Source organism: Onychomys torridus, chromosome 12 (assembly GCF_903995425.1).
Source record: "Onychomys torridus chromosome 12, mOncTor1.1, whole genome shotgun sequence".
Lineage (NCBI taxonomy): Eukaryota > Metazoa > Chordata > Mammalia > Rodentia > Cricetidae > Onychomys > Onychomys torridus.
In genome coordinates this window covers 12,224,998-12,243,102 of record NC_050454.1, presented here as the reverse complement: position 1 = coordinate 12,243,102, position 18,105 = coordinate 12,224,998, and the positions used below count along the sequence as shown (strand labels likewise).

The 18,105-nt window shown below is 38.4% G+C and overlaps 1 protein-coding gene across 17 annotated transcripts in view; it reads right to left on the bottom strand.

The window, feature by feature from the left end:
• Positions 1-18,105, bottom strand: part of Dlg1 (discs large MAGUK scaffold protein 1) — a 206,747-nt gene that overhangs the window by 165,385 nt on the left and 23,257 nt on the right. The window contains exon 1 of one of the 17 annotated variants that reach the window (XM_036203755.1): positions 6,815-7,359. The exons of 15 other annotated variants lie outside the window; for them this stretch is intronic. In XM_036203755.1, the coding sequence (XP_036059648.1) occupies positions 6,815-6,844 (30 nt within the window). In that variant the 5' untranslated portion in view covers positions 6,845-7,359. Of the gene's footprint in view, positions 1-6,814; positions 7,360-18,105 lie in introns of those variants that run through there. One more of the 17 variants, XM_036203749.1, reaches the window with a different exon arrangement.

The following is an 18,105-nucleotide window of genomic DNA, read 5'->3' as shown; positions in this document are numbered from 1 at the left end:
TAATGAATTTAATAAATCGAGCCCAAATTTTGTATAGAAAAATAAATAAAGCTAGGTATAATAGTGCATACTTGGAAACCCAGAACTTAAGACGGTAGAGACAGAAGGACCAGGAAGCAGAGGTCAGAATCAGCTGCATATGCAATTAAGGTCAGTCTGTGCTCTATGAGATCCTTTCTCAAACAAACAAAATAAGTAAAATTTTAAGTAAGCAGAGCTCTAAACAGAGAAGCAACGAGACTTTGTCAGATTCTGAATCACACTACATATAGTTCAGTTAGTAAAAACACGGTCAACCTGGTTCAGTGAGTGAAAGAAACTGACTACCCAGAAATAGACCCAAAGGTCTAACTTCAGTTTAACGGTGGAGGTAAACAGGAACTTGTTAAGAAATAACATGAACAAACAGGTAACAATTTAGAAAAAACCTTTACTGAGAAGGGGGACCAAGAGTAGCACTGAGGAGAGACGTGACAGTGGGGGAGGGGCCTGGAAACCTGCAACTGACCTCACAAAGGTTCATTTCTGATTAAAAAAAGTTCCAACAAACTACAAAAAAAAGGACCACCCCTCCAAATAATACAGTACTATAAACCTCAAACACATCGGAGAAATGCAGACTAACACCTCACTTATGTCAGGCATAGTGGCTCATGCCTTTAATCCTAGCACTCAGGAGGCAGAGACAGGTACATCTCTGTGAGTTCGAGGCCAATATATGGTCTACAGAGTGAGTTCCAGAAGAGCCAAGGCTACAGAGAGAAACCCTGTCTCTCACAGAACACTACTCACCCAGTAAAAGTAAGAAATATTCACTCATACATTACTAATAAAAATGAAAAATGGCATTATTCCTATGAAATTATAACAAAAATACCAAAATTAAGGTACATTTTTCTCTGAACTAGCAATGTCATGTATACACAAGAGACTTTCACAAATACAAGTGACAAAGCTCTTGCTGAAGCCCTGTGCTCACCAGTGGGAGAGTAAGAAGAATCTTTCTGTCCACTCAGAGTCTTGATACTGTTTTAACTCATTTGTGTTGCACTACAGAGCCCGTAATCAAAAGAGATATAACTGAATTTCCTTTGTGTCTGGAAGTTAGACCACACAGTATCAGCACACCTGCAGGACAGGCATCTCAAGTGGCCAAGAGGCAACCTGCAGCAGAACACTGTATGGTCCTTACTAGCTGAAAGGGTAGAAGGGCAGTAAGCCTTTCATCAGGGTGATAACTTCATGAGGTCAAAGCACTCAGGACATTTCTCAAAAGCCACAACTCTCAACACCTACACATGTAATGTATTTATTTTAACATGAATTTGGGGGGTTTACCATCATTTGAGCCTTACCATGTATCTTTGGAAGATCTAGAATTTTTCCTAAATAGGTATGGATCTAAATTCTATTTTTGCTTAAATATAATCACATACACATAATCAAATTTATTTTTTAAAAATCACTGAGGAAAAGTTTATAAGTCAAGTCAGCAAAGGGTGAAAGACCACATAAATGTAGAACACACTATCAATTGTATAAAAGAAAAATAAAAGCATTCGTTTTACTCACAACTGTATTAAGTCCTAGAAAAAGAACAAAGACAGTTGTGAAGGCTAGGGAGACGGCTCAGGCGGTAAGGCGATGCTGAGCAGACCCCAGCATCGATGTAAAAAGCCAGGCACGGCAGTGTGCACCTGCAGTCCTAGCACTTGGGAGGGATGTAGAGGCAGGGGGATCCCTTGGGTTTGATGGCTGAAAAAAGAGGAATAGGTTCTATGAGACCCTGTCTCAAAAAATAAAAAGCAACTAAGGAAGATACCGGCCCTCTACATATGAGTACACATGTGTACACACACATACATACAAAAATACAAACAACAAAAAATCAGTTTCCTACAGGAGCCCCAGAGGAAGGAATGAAAATGAGACAGAGCTAAACAGCACAAGGAGGGGGCAGTGAGACAGCTTTGATTTTGTTGTCTTATTTAGACAGGGTCTTGCCAAGTAACCCAGACTGGCCTAGAACTTACCTCTACCACTCAAGAGCTGGGGTTACTGGCATGTACCCCCATATCTAGCTAGTTGTTTGCTTGTTTGAATTGAGCTTATTACTTAAAAATTACATTTAAAAAATTCAGAAGAAAGTAAAACATTAGTAAAACAGACCAATAATATCAAATTAAAAATTGTTTCTTTGTAAACTAGCCACATTTGAAGTGCTGGCAAAAACGACAGTAATGTTTTTAGAATATCTCCACCACTACAAGAAGTTCTCCTGGACGATGCTGGAGCTGCTGACATTCTGCAGCTCAGAGACAGAAGCACTAAAGTGACAAAGGATTCTGTTTCCCAAATCTAGTATACTCTAGAAACAAATACAAACTTCACACAACCAGTGGATGATTAGGGTATTTAAGTGAGGAGTATCCAAATAAGTATCAACAAGAAATGATACAGTGGAGGGGCTGCCGAGATGGCTCAGTGGTAAGAGCACCGGCTGCTTTGCCAGAGATCCCTGGTTCAATTCCCACATGGCAGCTCACAACTGTCTGTAACTCCAGTTCCAGCGGATCTGACATCCTCACACAGACATACATGCAGGCAAAACACCAATGCACACAAAATAAATAAATTACTTTAAAAAAAAAAAAGAAATGCGTGGAAACAACAGGATCTTTCTGGATCATTCTCAATTCATTTTTTTAAAAAGATACAGAATGATAAGTGATTTTTAATATTTTATCTTGCATGTGCAGGTGTTTTGCCTGTACATATGTCTGAACCCCACTTATGTGTCTGATGTCCATGGAAGCCAGAAAAGTTTATTAGCACCCTGGAATTAAACTAACAGACAGCTGCTGAGTCACCATATGGGTGCTGCACATTGAACCCAAATCCTTGGAAGAGCAACCAGAAGTCTTACCACTAAGCTATTTCTCCAGCCCCAATGAATAAATGTGCCGGGCGTTGGTGGCGCACGCCTTTAATCCCAGCACTCGGGAGGCAGAGCCAGGCAGATCTCTGTGAGTTCGAGGCCAGCCTGGGCTACCAAGTGAGTTCCAGGAAAGGCGCAAAGCTACAGAGAAACCCTGTCTCGAAAAACAAAACAAAAACACAAAAACAAAATAAATGTTACTGACAGTTTTCTGAAATATCCATATATGCATTACAAACTAAAATAATTTTTTAGGCCTCAAGTTTGTGTTCCATGGACCAAAGCTGCACCCATAACATACTCTACTGAGTCCCTACTATCTCTGAACACTGGGTCAAGCAGAGATACCAGGAAACTAAACAGTGCTTTTGTGATACCTTCAGACAACGAGAACACAGTAACAACGAATACAAATGCAAGGTCTACTCTGTGTTAGAAAGGGAAAACGAGGCATACTTTTCTAGAACTAAGTCTAATCAGTACACTAGAGTCCCTGATAAAGTCATCCATAAGCTGGAGTCAGAAGGGTAAGATCTGAGAGCAGAAGACTGTACACTGTGATGCACAAATACTCAAAGATGAAAGAAACACCTTAAGAGGAACTGCAAAAAATCCCTATTAACAAAAATGGAAACCTTCTATAGTTCTTAAATCAAACGTATTGCCAATTCCTTAATTGGGAAAAATGTCCAAAGAATATATATAATAAAAATATATAAGTATTTATATCAATATTGACATTTTATATATTAATATTTAATAGTATATAAGATTATATATAACATATATATCTCAAAACTGTCCTGATAGCACCTAATATGCTCGACAAGTGTTGGCAGATTAAATAACAAAAATATTAACAACTGAGACTGGAGAGACAGCTCAGCAGCTAAGGGTAGTGGCTGAGCTTCCAGACAGTCTGGGTTCAATTCCCAGCACCTAACAGTTAACAGCTGTCTGTACTCCAGTTCCAGAGTATCCGATCCCCTCTTCTGGCCTCCTTAGGCACTGCATGCACAGGGCACACAGACACATGTAGGGGAAAAGCCAACATACAGAAACTAAAATAAATCCTAAAAAAATATTAGCAACTACACTTGAGTGTAGGCGAGTGTGTTGAGCTGGAGAGTTACTTTCTCCTTCCTATCCTTAATTAAGAACCTATGTACAACACACCTCTATTTTAGCTCTATTCTGTCACCTATCAGTCTATTAAATAATTCTAAGAAGAAGGCAAGAGCTTTTCCCACATATATGAACAAAAATTAATGTAACAAAGGGTGGAAAAAGGTATGATCCTACTACAAGAAACTGAAAACTCTGATCCTGAAGTTTTATACCTGTTAGCCCTTTTCCTTTTCTCTTCCTCACAGAAGGTACTGGATCAGGTAAAATCTGCTATGACAAAGAATATATATGCCCTTAGCTGCAGTTTATTTATTATATATATATATATATGTAAAGCATTTTATTGCTACTATATATAATAAAAAAAAGATACTTAGCAATAGTCCCAAAGCAGTCCTTAAATCTAGTATACTTACAATTAACTTTATTACAGTGATAATGAACCTGATAAAACTATATTCTCTACCTAGTCCCTCATATTAGCTCTACACTAATGTATTTATAAAGTGGCTAGTTAAGAACCTAAGAACTCTCAAGGAGAAAATTAACTGTTTTCTAAGACATTATATGGGAGACACCAAGAAAGTATTGTATCCAAGCAGATTAAATAACATGTCATTTATATTAGTACAAGTAAAAAAAACTAGAAAGAATAAATATCATGATATAAATACTCCTTCCTCTTGAAAAGCATTTAAACCCAGAACAGTTTTTGTTTTTGTTTTTGGAATTCAAGAAGGAGGTATGCTTTTAAAGCCATACATTTCTGTTTCAGATGTATTAATCAGGCTAGGTATATAGCTCAGTGGTAGAGCACTTCCCTGGCATATACATGGTCCCAGGTCTAATTCCCAGCTCTGGGAGGGAAAATCAACTTAGTTCCTTTTAAGGAACGCATTAATCAGAAAAGGAACGTAGGGTTATTTATAACTGTCTTAAATTAGTAAATGCCAATTATACTACTGTAGATGGAGGCCAAGATTTAGCAGTTCAATAACAGTGAAGATTTAGTCATCTCATCTCACAACCTAGTCATTTGAAAGCATTTTAAAATTAAGTCTTCATTGTGAAGAACATATAGTTATTACAGTTATGAGGGGACACTCAAAAACTAATCATCATTTCTTTAGCTCAACCCACATGCCTGTTCTTAAGGGTATCCATGGTAGCAGTGATGCAACATGCCTACCTAGTTCACTGTGCCTACACAAGTGGGAGAAAGGGGGGGCGGACGATGCTAACATTTTTACTTGAGGTGTTTTAGTATTAACGATAGAATTATATCAACTACACTGTTAAGATTTTAAAAACCATAAAGCTCTCCACAAATCAGATAGGCTCCTACTACAGGAAGACAAGAGGGGAGGAAGGAAGCACTGAAGCTTTTAGTTGAAGAGAGAAAAGAATGTTGCTCATTTTGCTGCAGCAGTTAGTTTAAAATGTTCAAAGGGCTTCTTTCTAATCATAGAATAAATTATTCTAATTTAGAATTTTCAAAACTACAAATAATGTTTTATGCTTCCTAATTTCCAACCTACATATCTTCCTATTTTTATTTTCACAGTTATATAATAACTTACAAATATTTTAAGGATGGTGATTATATCCAGTGTTTTTTAAGTAATAAAAAATTGTTCTTTTGCTTAAAAAAAAAGAGGGTGAATGCAAAAATAAATCTAAATCTAAGAAACAGACTAAAGACATATATCAAATGACTTTGCTATATAATATTGGAAGTAAGAAATTAAACTTAATGAAATTGTACAAAGTAATTCACAGGAAAAAGCCAAATATAGATGGAAAGGAAAACACAAACAAAACTGTTTTCAGGCGTATGTGTCCTTTAAACACTCTTTGGGAATACTTCAATAAAGCAGTTTACTTAAGTCCTGGAGAAGCCCACCCTCTTAGTGCAGAGGACAAGCCCCCACCCTGGGCATACTAGCCTCTGATCACAGACTACTATCTGAATCATAAATCTGCATGCAATAATAAAGCAAAAGTCAATGCCATCAGTTTCCTCACTTTTCTTCTTCTGAGAACTAATTCTTTATACAGAAATAATCAAAGCTTGCTTTCAGAAATACTGAACATAGTCTTAAAATCTCAACAGTTGTGTCTAAAATCACTATGCGGCATTAAGGGTGTGGAAATAAAAACTAAAATGGGTACTTCCTGTTTTGAAAACCCAAATGTAAAGTTGAAATGTAAGCACCTGGAATTATGACCACACACTCATACAAGGCCCCCAAACTGGTCCTTAGAAATCAAAGTGGTCTGCCTGGAGAAGAAGTGAGGTGTGCTGGACTCAGGACACAAAGCAAAGCAGGCTTTACAAGGACTCCCTGAAGTGCTGAGCAAGTACACAGGTTCGCAGTCCAGACCAGCACATACCTAACGGCACCACAGCTAGACTGCTTAAAAGAATAGTCCAGAAACTGTTCCCAAAATGAGCTACACTTTCAGCTAACATGACATGTCTAAGAAAAGAGAAGAACTCTGAGGAAATACAAGACCTAAAGAGACCAAGGCTTCCAGATCTATGCTGTTAGGAGGAAAGCTTCCTGTAAATCTTGGGGGAAAAAAAGAATCAGTTTAACACACTATTTTTACCTACCTGAAATAATTTCAAACTACTGCCTTTGCTACTGTATCACAGAGAGTCCAGTATCTATTTTCAAGCATCTAACTAACAATGGTTATATCTTAGCTTAAAGAATGAACACAGAAAATCATACTGTATCTTACCTTTGTAGTTACAATGCACAGGCAATCCATTATTCTACCATTACAATATTATATACATAAAGCAGAACTATTCAAATTGCCTATTTCAACAACAAAAAACTTCAAATAAAAAAGGTGCTAGATAAAAATCATAGATAAAAAGTTATAACTGTGCCAAGATCTCGCCAGCATCCATTCTTAGAGCTAGCAATTTTTCTACTATCTGAATATAAGAAGCCAGAATGCACCACGTGCCCTACAATCTTCTTTATGTAATCTGTGTCTGAAGAACTCGAAATGAACCACAAAACACTGTGGAGCTCGTCGGGGTTCCTTCCGTGAGAGCCCACTGCTGCTTTAGATGCTACTTCATTAATCCCTCTTTCCAGAGACGCTGCCAACGAGTCATCTGAAAAATGTTCCACAAGGAGGTTTCCCCAACACAAATGTAAATGTTTCTCCTTGTTTGATAGAGTTTGGATATTCAAAGAACCGCCAAAGAAGAAGAAAAAAGCCACTAGAAAAATGCAAGCAAACATTTCTTCCACTAAACCATCTCAGCAACTGCAGCCTGCAAAGTAATGACTTTCTCGGGCAGTAATGAATGGAATATTCCAAGTGTTATATTTGAGAAGGGGAGCAGGAAGAACAAAGCAGTAATATAAAATATCACTAAGACTTACATTTTTTTCTCTTTACCAAAATAAACAACACTTTACCACTGAAGCCAGATTTTTACTATCAAGTAAAAATTTTGACAATAAAGTGTTCCTGAGTCCACCTCACCCAGTCCCTTGGCCCTCGGGTACAGGGAGGAAGCACCACCAAGAGGCAGTTATAACTGTACCATTTCAAACTCCTAAGTAAGTATTCATTTTGAATCCAGAGGCCACCTAACTTTTTAAAAGGTGTCTGGCCCTCAAGAACACAGGCTCACAGAGGGAAAGGACACAGAGACGCCACCAAGTGGCTTTCAGTTTCATCACTGAGGCTGCACTTCCAACTCCCCTATGAACACACAGAGTAAGGAAGAGTACTATCTGAAGTTTTGGTACCTTACATAAAATTTATCATTTCTTAAAGCAGAATACTAAAAACAATGTATGTAATATTCAAGCACTGACAAGGCATTGCATTTTGTGAGGAAAAGTAGAATTTAGTTGGTTTCTTTCTTAGGTTCAGAAATTTCTCTCATAAAAATTTTAAGATACCCAGAGAGGGAAGGTCTCCCTCAGTGTGGCAGCCCTCCTCAAAGTGGAGGTTGGACAATCCCTATAGCGAATAAGAAACATGGTTCAACCCATTAATAAGCTGTACAGCTCTAGACAGTTTCTTTCTTAGCAGGGGGTGAGGGAGGCACACTCAGTTTTCCCTTTTCTAAAACACACAGTGGCATTAAGAGTCTTTCCTTTACTTCTGTCATGATTTCTATATTCAATAGATGATAAGTTCCAACAAGGGCAGAACTCAAGAATGTCCTGGCATCTACTGTTTGTCCTCAGCACCTATGGTTCAGCTAGGTGACCAGAACATAATGTGGCACAGTATGTGTTGATGACTGAGCAGCCTTTCTAACATCCAAACTGTCAGTGACTATAAAATTCAAAGTCTGAATTGATTCTAAAAAACGAAGACACCTCATTTTCCCAAGAAAATCTCTAAAATACCTTTGCCAACTCAATTATAAACTTGTAAGACTATAGATTAAAAAGCCAAAGAGCCAAATTTAAATTTGAGTCACCTTGATGCATATTTAACAACAGTCACATTTTAGGAAATAATTTTAGTTGGACTCTATATTCATCTTAGACACAGCACAGTCACCCATATAACTATACCACTCTAGTCAGATGTGGGCTGGGGAGACAGCTCAGTTCATAAAGTGCTTGCCTTGTAAGCACAAAGACCCGAGTTTAATGCTCAGAACCCACATTTAAACTTTAAAAAAAATAAATAGAGCCAGGTATATGGCTCATCCTTCTAATTCCAGAACTGGGGAAGCAGAGACAAGGTAGAAGATATTTATGTGCCTGATGGCCAGCCAGCTCAGCCTAAATTGCCATGGTACATTCTAGACCAATGAAAGACCCTGCCTCAAAAACAAAGGTGGACAGCAAGTGAGTAACTACGCCAGAGGTTGTCCTCTGGTCTGAACACACAAGTGCATGTGTGCCTGCATACTCACCTCCCAAAACATGCCACAGACACTCAAACCTACTTGACCTCAAACAGCAGTTTTACAGAATATGAATTGCATGAGATGTTGCTTTTTTAAAATTAAAATATCACCCAACCATTTACCCAATTTCCTACTAGTATCCATTTTTAAATACACGTATTTTCCCTATTTGGACAATAGTTGTATATTTACAATGTCTATGATGTAACCAGTTAACTGTATCACCCTTTTAATGTTCTTAATTGTCTTTCAATGAAGCTTGAATGTAGCATATCATACTCAGGAATGATCATTTAATCTGCATTAAATTCTGCATTTACTCCACCTATCAACATCCAAACTGGCACTGACTAGGCACATTTTAAATCAATGTGTTTCTTTCTAATCATTTGCTCATTGGAATGATTTAGAAGCTACCTTGTAATATAAGCAACTTTAGAAGAACTTAATATAAGCCTGTGGAGATGACAATCCCACACCTAATATCTAGGAACATAAGATAATCAACACCACTTCAGAATACCAGTAGCTTTCTAGGTAGGCAACTGCTTTTAACCATGATGGGCTGATAGGGAACAAAATGATCCACCTTAAATAATTCAAACAAAAACACTGGGCAAGCCAGGTGGCAGCAGCGGCGGATGCCTTTAATCCCAGCACTGGGAGGAAGAGCCAGGCGGATCTCAGTGAGTTCAGGCCAGCCTGGTCTACCAAGTGAGTTCCAGGAAAGGCGCAAAGCTACACAGAGAGACCCTGTCTCGAAAAAAAAAAAAAAAAAAAACAAAAGGAAAAAAAAAAAAAAAAAAAAAACTGGGCAAATATAAAGGACTAATTTTCAGGTACTGAAAAGAGGCAGTTCAAAGCAATAAACCTGTAGGAGAAGAAGCAGATGAACCCTGTAACTGTCTAGCCCAAGTTTTGGAACAGGCAACAGCAAAGGAAGAGGAGAACGAAACACAACCCAGTGATATTCGAGAGACCTAACTGAAAACTCAGTAAGCAGAAAGAACAGGGTTGCACAGGCGGGGCTCCTTTGAGTGCCCAGATTAGCTCTGATCTTGATCAGCAAAGACATCAACTTGAGGCTAAGAAAAAACCCAGGAGGTGAATGAAGGAGAAGTGTCAGTCCCAGAAATCACACAGTGCCAAGAATAACACAACAATTCCTAATAGGCAGGACACCAGACAGGATTGGGAGTATGGCCACAACTGGGGAACATTAGCTTACACTAAGTTTCCCCAACACTGCTAGAAACAGACAAACAATAAAAAACACGTACAGAACGAGATCCAGGAAAGGCACAAAACTATACAGAAACCTTGTCTCAAAAAACCAAAAAAAAACAAAACAACAAAAAACACTTAAAAGAACAACAGATTTACACCTTTCCCAAATAACTTCATTGTACACCAAAGCAAAGTTCAAGAATATTTAAAGGAATGAAATAAAATAATCTATGCTTACAAAGAGTTAAAACTCACTATATTTGCCAAACTTATTAAAAATGAGCAGGCATAGCCAGGCACTGAGCACACGCCTTTAATCCCAGCAGAGGCAGGTGGATTGTGAGTTCAAGGCCAACCTGCTCTTCAGAGTGAGTTCTAGGACAGGTGCCAAAGCTACATGGCGAAACCCTGTCTCGAGGGGTTTAAAAAAAAAAAAAAAGAGTGGGCATGTCTAAAGCAGGAGAATATAACCCAGAGAAAAGGCATTAAATTAAGAGTCAGAAATGACAAATGATAAAATAGTAAGCAAGGGCATTTTAATAGTTACTTTTGGTTCTGCCTCAATATGTTCATGTGGAAAATAAGAAAAGCAAGCAAGCAAGCAAACAATGACCATATTATAAGATATGGGGAATTAAAAAAGAACCAAACTGGACTTCTAGAGATTATTAAACTATTTGATATGAAAATTTTCTGAATGGAATTAACGATACTACATTTACTGAACTTTAAGACATAAAAACTGTCCATAATGAGACAAAGGAAAAATTATCATACTAATGAGCTATGGGACACATCCAATGGAACTGATTTACATGTAACTGGAATCCCTGAAGAAAAGAGGGAAGGGGACATAGACCTGGAATCTCTCTTTCTTACTTTGAACCCAGGGTCTTGATGGAGCTAGGCAAACACTCTACCACTGATATATACACCCCAGTTCTCATTTTTATGTTTTATTTTGAAAAGAGTCTCACTGAACTGTACAGAGTGGCCCCAAGCCCACCCAGTCTTAGACCTGTAATATTTATTTGTTTGTTTGTTTATCTACCTACCTACCTACTTACCTATGTACTTATTTATTTTGTGTATGGGTGTTTTGCCTATATGTATCTATGTAGCACCTGTGTGTGACAGAGAGAGTCAGATCCCCTGAGACTGGATTACAGACAGGTGTGAGCTGCCATATGAATGCTGGAAATTGAACCCCAGTCCTCTGGAATACAGCCAGCACTTCTAACCCCTCACTGAGCTTTCTTGTCTCAGACTCAAGAGTAGTTTGAGATTTACAGACTATCACCAGGTCCCACTCAGTGGGTCTAATTTTCCAATGTGGGTAAAAACTATAGACCTACAAACTCAAACTCAAGGAATCCTAAGTACATGTGCGCACACACACACAATTTTCTGTGGATATGAGGATTTTCCAAAACAAAAACTGAGAGAGACCTAAAAAGGGTCCAAATTAACTGTAAAATATGTAGCTCAGTAGTTGAGCACTGACTCTACCTCTCAAGAAGAAAAAGGAACAGAGGCATACAGACAGTGATTTGTACCAAAAAATGGATGAAGATCTCACATTAAAGGTTCTGAACTGAGCCATCAAGGTGTATAAGGTGCGTAATCATTTAAAGAATGGCACAAATTTTTGTGTCATTTTGCAAATTGTGTTATGGATCATAGATGAGCATGAAAAGCAAAATGAAAGTGTCTGATTAAAAAAAAAACAAAAACAAACAACAAAAACAAACAAAAAAACCCACAACACAGGCCAGGTGTGATGGTGCACACCTTTAATCCCAGCACTTGGGAGGTAGAGGCAGGTAGATCTCTGTGAGTTCGGAGCCAGCCTGGTCTACAGAGTTCCAGGACAACCAAGGCTATTACACAGAGAAACCCTGTCTGGGAATACAGTAGAAAATCTTAGTGATCTTAAAGCCAGAAAACACTCTGCATTAATTAATCCTAAGTGGGGCTATATTAAACCTTGAACATTTAAAAAGCAGGAGTGCTAGGTATGGTGACAAATGCCTTTTATCTTAGCACCAGGAGGCAGAGGCAGGCAATTTCTATGAGTTCAAGACCAGCCTGGTCTACATAGAGAGCTCCAGGGCAGCCATGGGTACATAGTAAGACCCTGTCTCAAAATACAAAAAAAAGTTAGAAGTATGACCAAACGTTAGAGAAAATATTTTAATAAATGTATTTGACAAGGGAATTATATCCAGATACAGAGCTTGTTAATCATAAGATAGAACATTTTTTTAAATGGCTAAGAAATTTGAATAGGGGAGCTAGAGAGATGGCTCAGAGGTTAGGAGCACTGGCTGCTCTTCCAGAGGTCCTGAGTTCAATTCCCAGCAACCACATGGTGGGTCACAACCATCTGTAATGAGATCTGGTGTTCACTTCTGGAATGCTGGCATACATGCCAGCAGAATACTATATACATAAAATAAATAAATCTTTAAAAAGGAAAAGAAATTTGAATAGATATTTCACTGAAGAATCAAAATGATCAACTGGGGGTTAGAGTGTTCTCTCAGAAGCTAAGAGCATGTGTTACTCTTGCAGAGGACTCAGGTTCAAGTCCAAGTACCTACACAATGGCTCACAATCATCAGTAACTCCATTTCCGGGGGACTCTGACACCTTCTGACCTCTGTGGGCACCAGGCACAAATGTGGTGCACATACATACATGTAGGTAAAATATTAAAAAAATAAATAAATCCTACACTTCAATGAACTGACATATGAAAAGGTGCTTGTTAATTGTTATTCTCTAATGATAGGAAAATTAAAAAACAACCAACCAGCCATCATGAAGAATCTCTACACACGTCCTATGCATGTATCAGAGTTCTTTAATACATTTTTAAGTCAATCTTTAGAAGGCTTTAGATTAAACTTAGTAGCCCATATATGTTTGTAACTGTCCTGCCTCCAAAAATTCTAGATAAAATAAATCCTAAGATGTTGTATAATATTATTTTAACTAGGTAAAGATGTGTGGGGGCTGGAGAGATGGCTCAGGGGTTAAGAGCACTGGCTGCTCTTCCAGAGGTCCTGAGTTCAATTCCCAGCAACCACATTGTGGCTCACAACCATCTGTAATGACATCTGGTGCCTTCATCTGGCCTGCAGGGATACATGTAGGCGGAACACTGTATATGTAATAAATACATCTTTAAAAAAAAAAAAAAAAAAAAGATGTGTTACATTTGTTTATGCTACAGAATATTACTTTAACTGTGTAAAGGTATGCTACATTTCTTTATGCTGCTTTTGTTTAATGATGTAAGAATGTGTTTAATTATGTAAAGACGTGTTTCATTTGTTTCACCCTGCCTGCCTACGGTACCTGATTGGTCTAAAAAAAAAGTTGAACGGGCAATAGCTAGGCAGGAGAGAAAAAGGCGGGGATGGCAGACAGAGAGAATAAACAGGAAGAAAAATCTAGGCTCAAGAAAGGAGAAGAAAATGAGGAGAAAGAGAGGGACAGGCCAGGGGCCAGAAGCCAGGCAGCCACCAGACAGACAGACAGACACGAGAAGCAGTGAAAGTGAGATGTACAGAAGGAAAGAAAGATAAAAAGACCCAAGGCAAAAGGTAGATATGGAGAAACAGGTTAATTTAAAAGAGTTAGCCAGAAAGGAGCCTAAGAAAGGCCAAGCACTCAAAAGTACTAGGAAGTCTCTAGGTCATGATTTGGGAGCTGGCTGTTAACCCCAAAGAAAAAGCCTGGTACACTAAGATGCAAGGGAAAGAGACCATCTCCCCACACACTTAGATAAGCCCTGCTAGGATGAGCCCTCAAGGCTGGAAAAGGAGCGGCAGCTAACAGGCACATGAGCAACAGCACTGAATGAAGACTAAGTGTGTTCTTTCAGACAACTAATCTTAGTTTCTGTTTTGTTTCTTTCCTTTTTTTTTCCTTTTTTTATTTTTTGTTGATTGGTTGGTTTTTTTGGTTTTGCTTTATGAGGCAGGGTTTCTCTGTGTAGCTTTGCACCTTTCCTGGATCTCGTTCTGTAGACCAGAGATCTGCCTGGCTCTGCCTCCTGAGTGCTGGGATTAAAGGCCTGTGCCACCACCGCCTGGCAGTTTCTTCTTTTTACAGCATAAAACCTGCTTCATTCAATAGACACATATAATCTGACAAAGGAATTAGGTTTTAATAACCCACCATAAATTGAAAACATGACACACTGAAAATGCAGAGTGACTGCATGGTTGACAGGAATGGCATGCTGCCAATGTCTAGTATCAAAAGTAAGTCTTGGGGGCAGGGCTACAACTCAGGGGTAAAGCACTTTCCCAGGCTGAGTGTGAGAAAAGATCAAAACTCAAAATCTGAAGTATGGTTTCCACTTTGTGTATGTGTATATACAAGCAAACATGAGCACAAGTGCCACAGCACACATGTGCAGATTAGTGGTAAACTTGTGGAAGTCAATTTTTCCCATCAACCATGTGAGTCCTGAGAAGCCACCTTCATCCAGTCAGCCATGTCACCGACCCAGTAGAATGGTTTTATTTTGTTTGTTTGTCTGTTTGTTTGAGACAGGATTTCTCTATGTACCCCTGACTGTCTTGGAACTCAGAGATTCACCTGCCTCTGCCTCCCAAATGCTGGGAATAAAGGCATGCACCACCACCACCACCAAGCCAGTACAATGCTTTTAATCTAGTTCCTTACTGGTAATCATTTTAACTGCTTCCTCTCTTCTATTTATTAATATACATGGAATACTGCAATGGGCATATCTTTAATTGTTTTATGAGGAAATAAATCCTGACACACTGGTCACATTCATTATATATACTGTTGTCTCTCAATTATTAAACAAGCGTACCCTCCTCTACCAACCATGTAAGAGTTTCTGTGTACTCATTTAGCCAATCTTAATAAGCTAATCATTTGAAAATATCCCTTGTCAATTTAAATTTGCATTTATTTAATATGAGGTTTGCTTCTTTATAAAGTTTTTTCCTATAAATTGCTCATATCTTTTGGTCACTTTCCTATTGAATGCTGGCTATAGTATGTGTTTCTTGGTTTGAAATGCTTACAAATAAAGAAAATTAGCCCTTATGCATTATGTGAAAATTTCTATATTTTGTTGTTTTTGTTTACTGGTTAGTTGGCACTCAGGAGGCAGAGGCAGGGGGATCTCTGAGTTCAAGATCAGCCTGGTCTACAGAGAGAGTTCCAGGACAGCCAGGGCTACACAGAGAAACCTTGTCTCGAAAAACAAAAAAAGGAAAAAGAAAAGATTTCTTTTATTCTAAAGGCATAGAAAATTTTGTTCTTATGATCTCATTTTTTAATCCTTTGGTTCTTCCAGTCACTTAAAATGTGCTATCAGGAACAGAACACCACATTCTTTCTGTAATATCCCAGTAAATTTAGCAATTTCTCCTACTTCATCTTCCTTTCTTTAAAAAAGTTATATACTTATACTCACTCTCTCAAAGTAATTCAACAGAATTATCTTTATTAAAACAAAATGTCTCTTTTTAAAAATGAGTAAAAGTACAACAAAGGAAAAAGGAGGCTCTAGCAATGTAGGTCAGCAGTAAAATGCCTTGTACAAAAGCAAGCTACCCATAACTGACCATCAGCACTGGGGTGAGGGTGGAAGGAAACCTTTGCCCCCAAAACTGTTTTTTTTTTTCTTTTTCCAAAACCGTTTTTAAACAAACATTATCCTAAACATCTCTCTGGGCATATATATGGTCAAAGTAAAAGGCAGACATTAAAAAGGCACTAAGAAAATAAGACATCACTTTAAAAAAAAACTACATTATTAAAAATAAACTTATTTTTACTATATTAAGAAAAAAGGTTAATAACATCTTAAGGTTAACAAGGATTTGGCAAGATTTACATCTGTTTCCAACTGTAAATAAATAAATAAGACAAAGAAAACTGGATAAATGCAAATATTTACATCATTAAGAGAAAACAGACAAGTACTTATAGAAATTGATCAATCTCAAATACTTTTTGCAAAAATGAACATTGTAAAAGAGGCAAGAGCGCACTGAATATTTTTGTCAGAAAAGGGCTGTCTATCCAAGATTTAGTGTATGGCTATAGTAATAACTCAAATCATATATTAAGTAAAATAACCTTAGGACTTTCAGGTTATCTTTCAATTTGTAGTTAAATAAAAGTATATTTTTGCATTTGTTTGAATATGGGTCAGTGTGCTCCAAAGTCTTTTCAGCCATAAACATGACTCAAACAAGAGATCAAGTCAGTGATCACTTAGCCAAGCCTCCCATCCGAAAGCAGCAAGAATGAATGGGTAAGAGAGGAACACATTTCCTACTCACACAGCACTGCCAAACATGTAAATCTCCAAACATTTCAGGGTTCTCATAACTCTCTGTCAGTGTGTTTTAACTACTTACATTTTCAGACTAACATCTGTCAAGAAATTTGCTACAAAAACAGTAGTTCCTAATAACAGACCTCACTCAAGTTTAGAATATTCACTTCTCCATTAAAAAAAATAATCTAGAAATTGGTGCACATATCCCAGTGCTCCTCTTAAGTGTCCATCCATGAATGGGTATGGACTTCAAACATTACCGAGCATTTCCCACCAAGAACACATGCGAGCCTATCCTTTCTCCCACTTTTCCAGACTACTCACATCTAACATTTATTTACAAGGTCTCACTCTTCTGTTCACTTGAGCCTTCAGCATGTCCAGACAGTTTACGCAGTGAAGAAACCAGGGCTGTACACAGCATTTCTAGGTACAGTGTTTCACATATTTATAAACATATAAAATGTTTCTGAAGTCCTTTTTCTTCAGTTTTGGTGATCAAACCTACAAGGCCCCCTGCAGGCCAGGCAAGCCTCTGCACTGAGCTGGAACTTGCTCTCCAGGATAATGTTGATGAGACTCTCAGTGCACCCGTGTGCTGGCTAGCTTTATGTCAACTTTGCCCACAAGCCAGACTTACCTGGAAGGAGGGACCTCGACTGAGAACGCCTCCAAAGACCCCACTGCGGGGCATTTTTTAGTTAGTGATTGATGGAGGAGGGCCCAGCCCATTGTGGGTGGGGCCAGCCCTGAGCTGGCGGTGTGGGTTCCATAGGAAAGCAGGCTGAGCAAGCCATGAGGAGCAAGCCAGTAAGCAGCACTCCTCCATGGCCTCTGCATCAGCTCCTGCTTCCAGGTTCCTGCCCTGCATGAGTTCCTCCCGACTGCCATTGGTGATGAACAGTGATATGGACGTGTAAGCCAAATAAACTTTCCTCCCCGAGCTGCTTTTTGGTCATGGTGTTTCTTCAGAGCAATAGTAACCCTAATGAAGACAAAAGCAACCTTTCTGTTTTTGTTTTGACCTTTCTTACTGAAATCTCTATGAAGATAAACTTTCACCTCACAAAAAGAGTTCGTTTTTTAACTTAATGAGTATCAGACATTTAAAAATAACCTATAAAAGGGAGGCTGGAGATGGCTCTGTGGCTAAGAGAGCTTGTTGCTCTTGCCAAGGATTGGGGTTCAGTTCAGTACCAACATGGTGGCTCACAACTACCCGTAACTCCAGTTCCAGACCTCCTTCTGACCTCAGGCACTGGGCATGTGTGTGGTACACACATACATGCAAGCAGGGCATTCATACATATAAAATAAACTAAGTAGGGGTTGGGGATTTAGCTCAGCGGTAGAGCACTTGCCTAGCAAGCACAAGGTCCTGGGTTCGGTCCTCAGCTCCAACAAAAAATAATAATGATAAAATAAATAAATAAACTAAGTAAACTTAAAAATAATTTTTTTAAAAAAATCTATAAAAGCTAGTAAGTCTATGCTTCATAATAACAGGTATTAATCAAACAATAGGAAAAATAGGTAAACATGAAAGTCAATGCTCTTAAACCT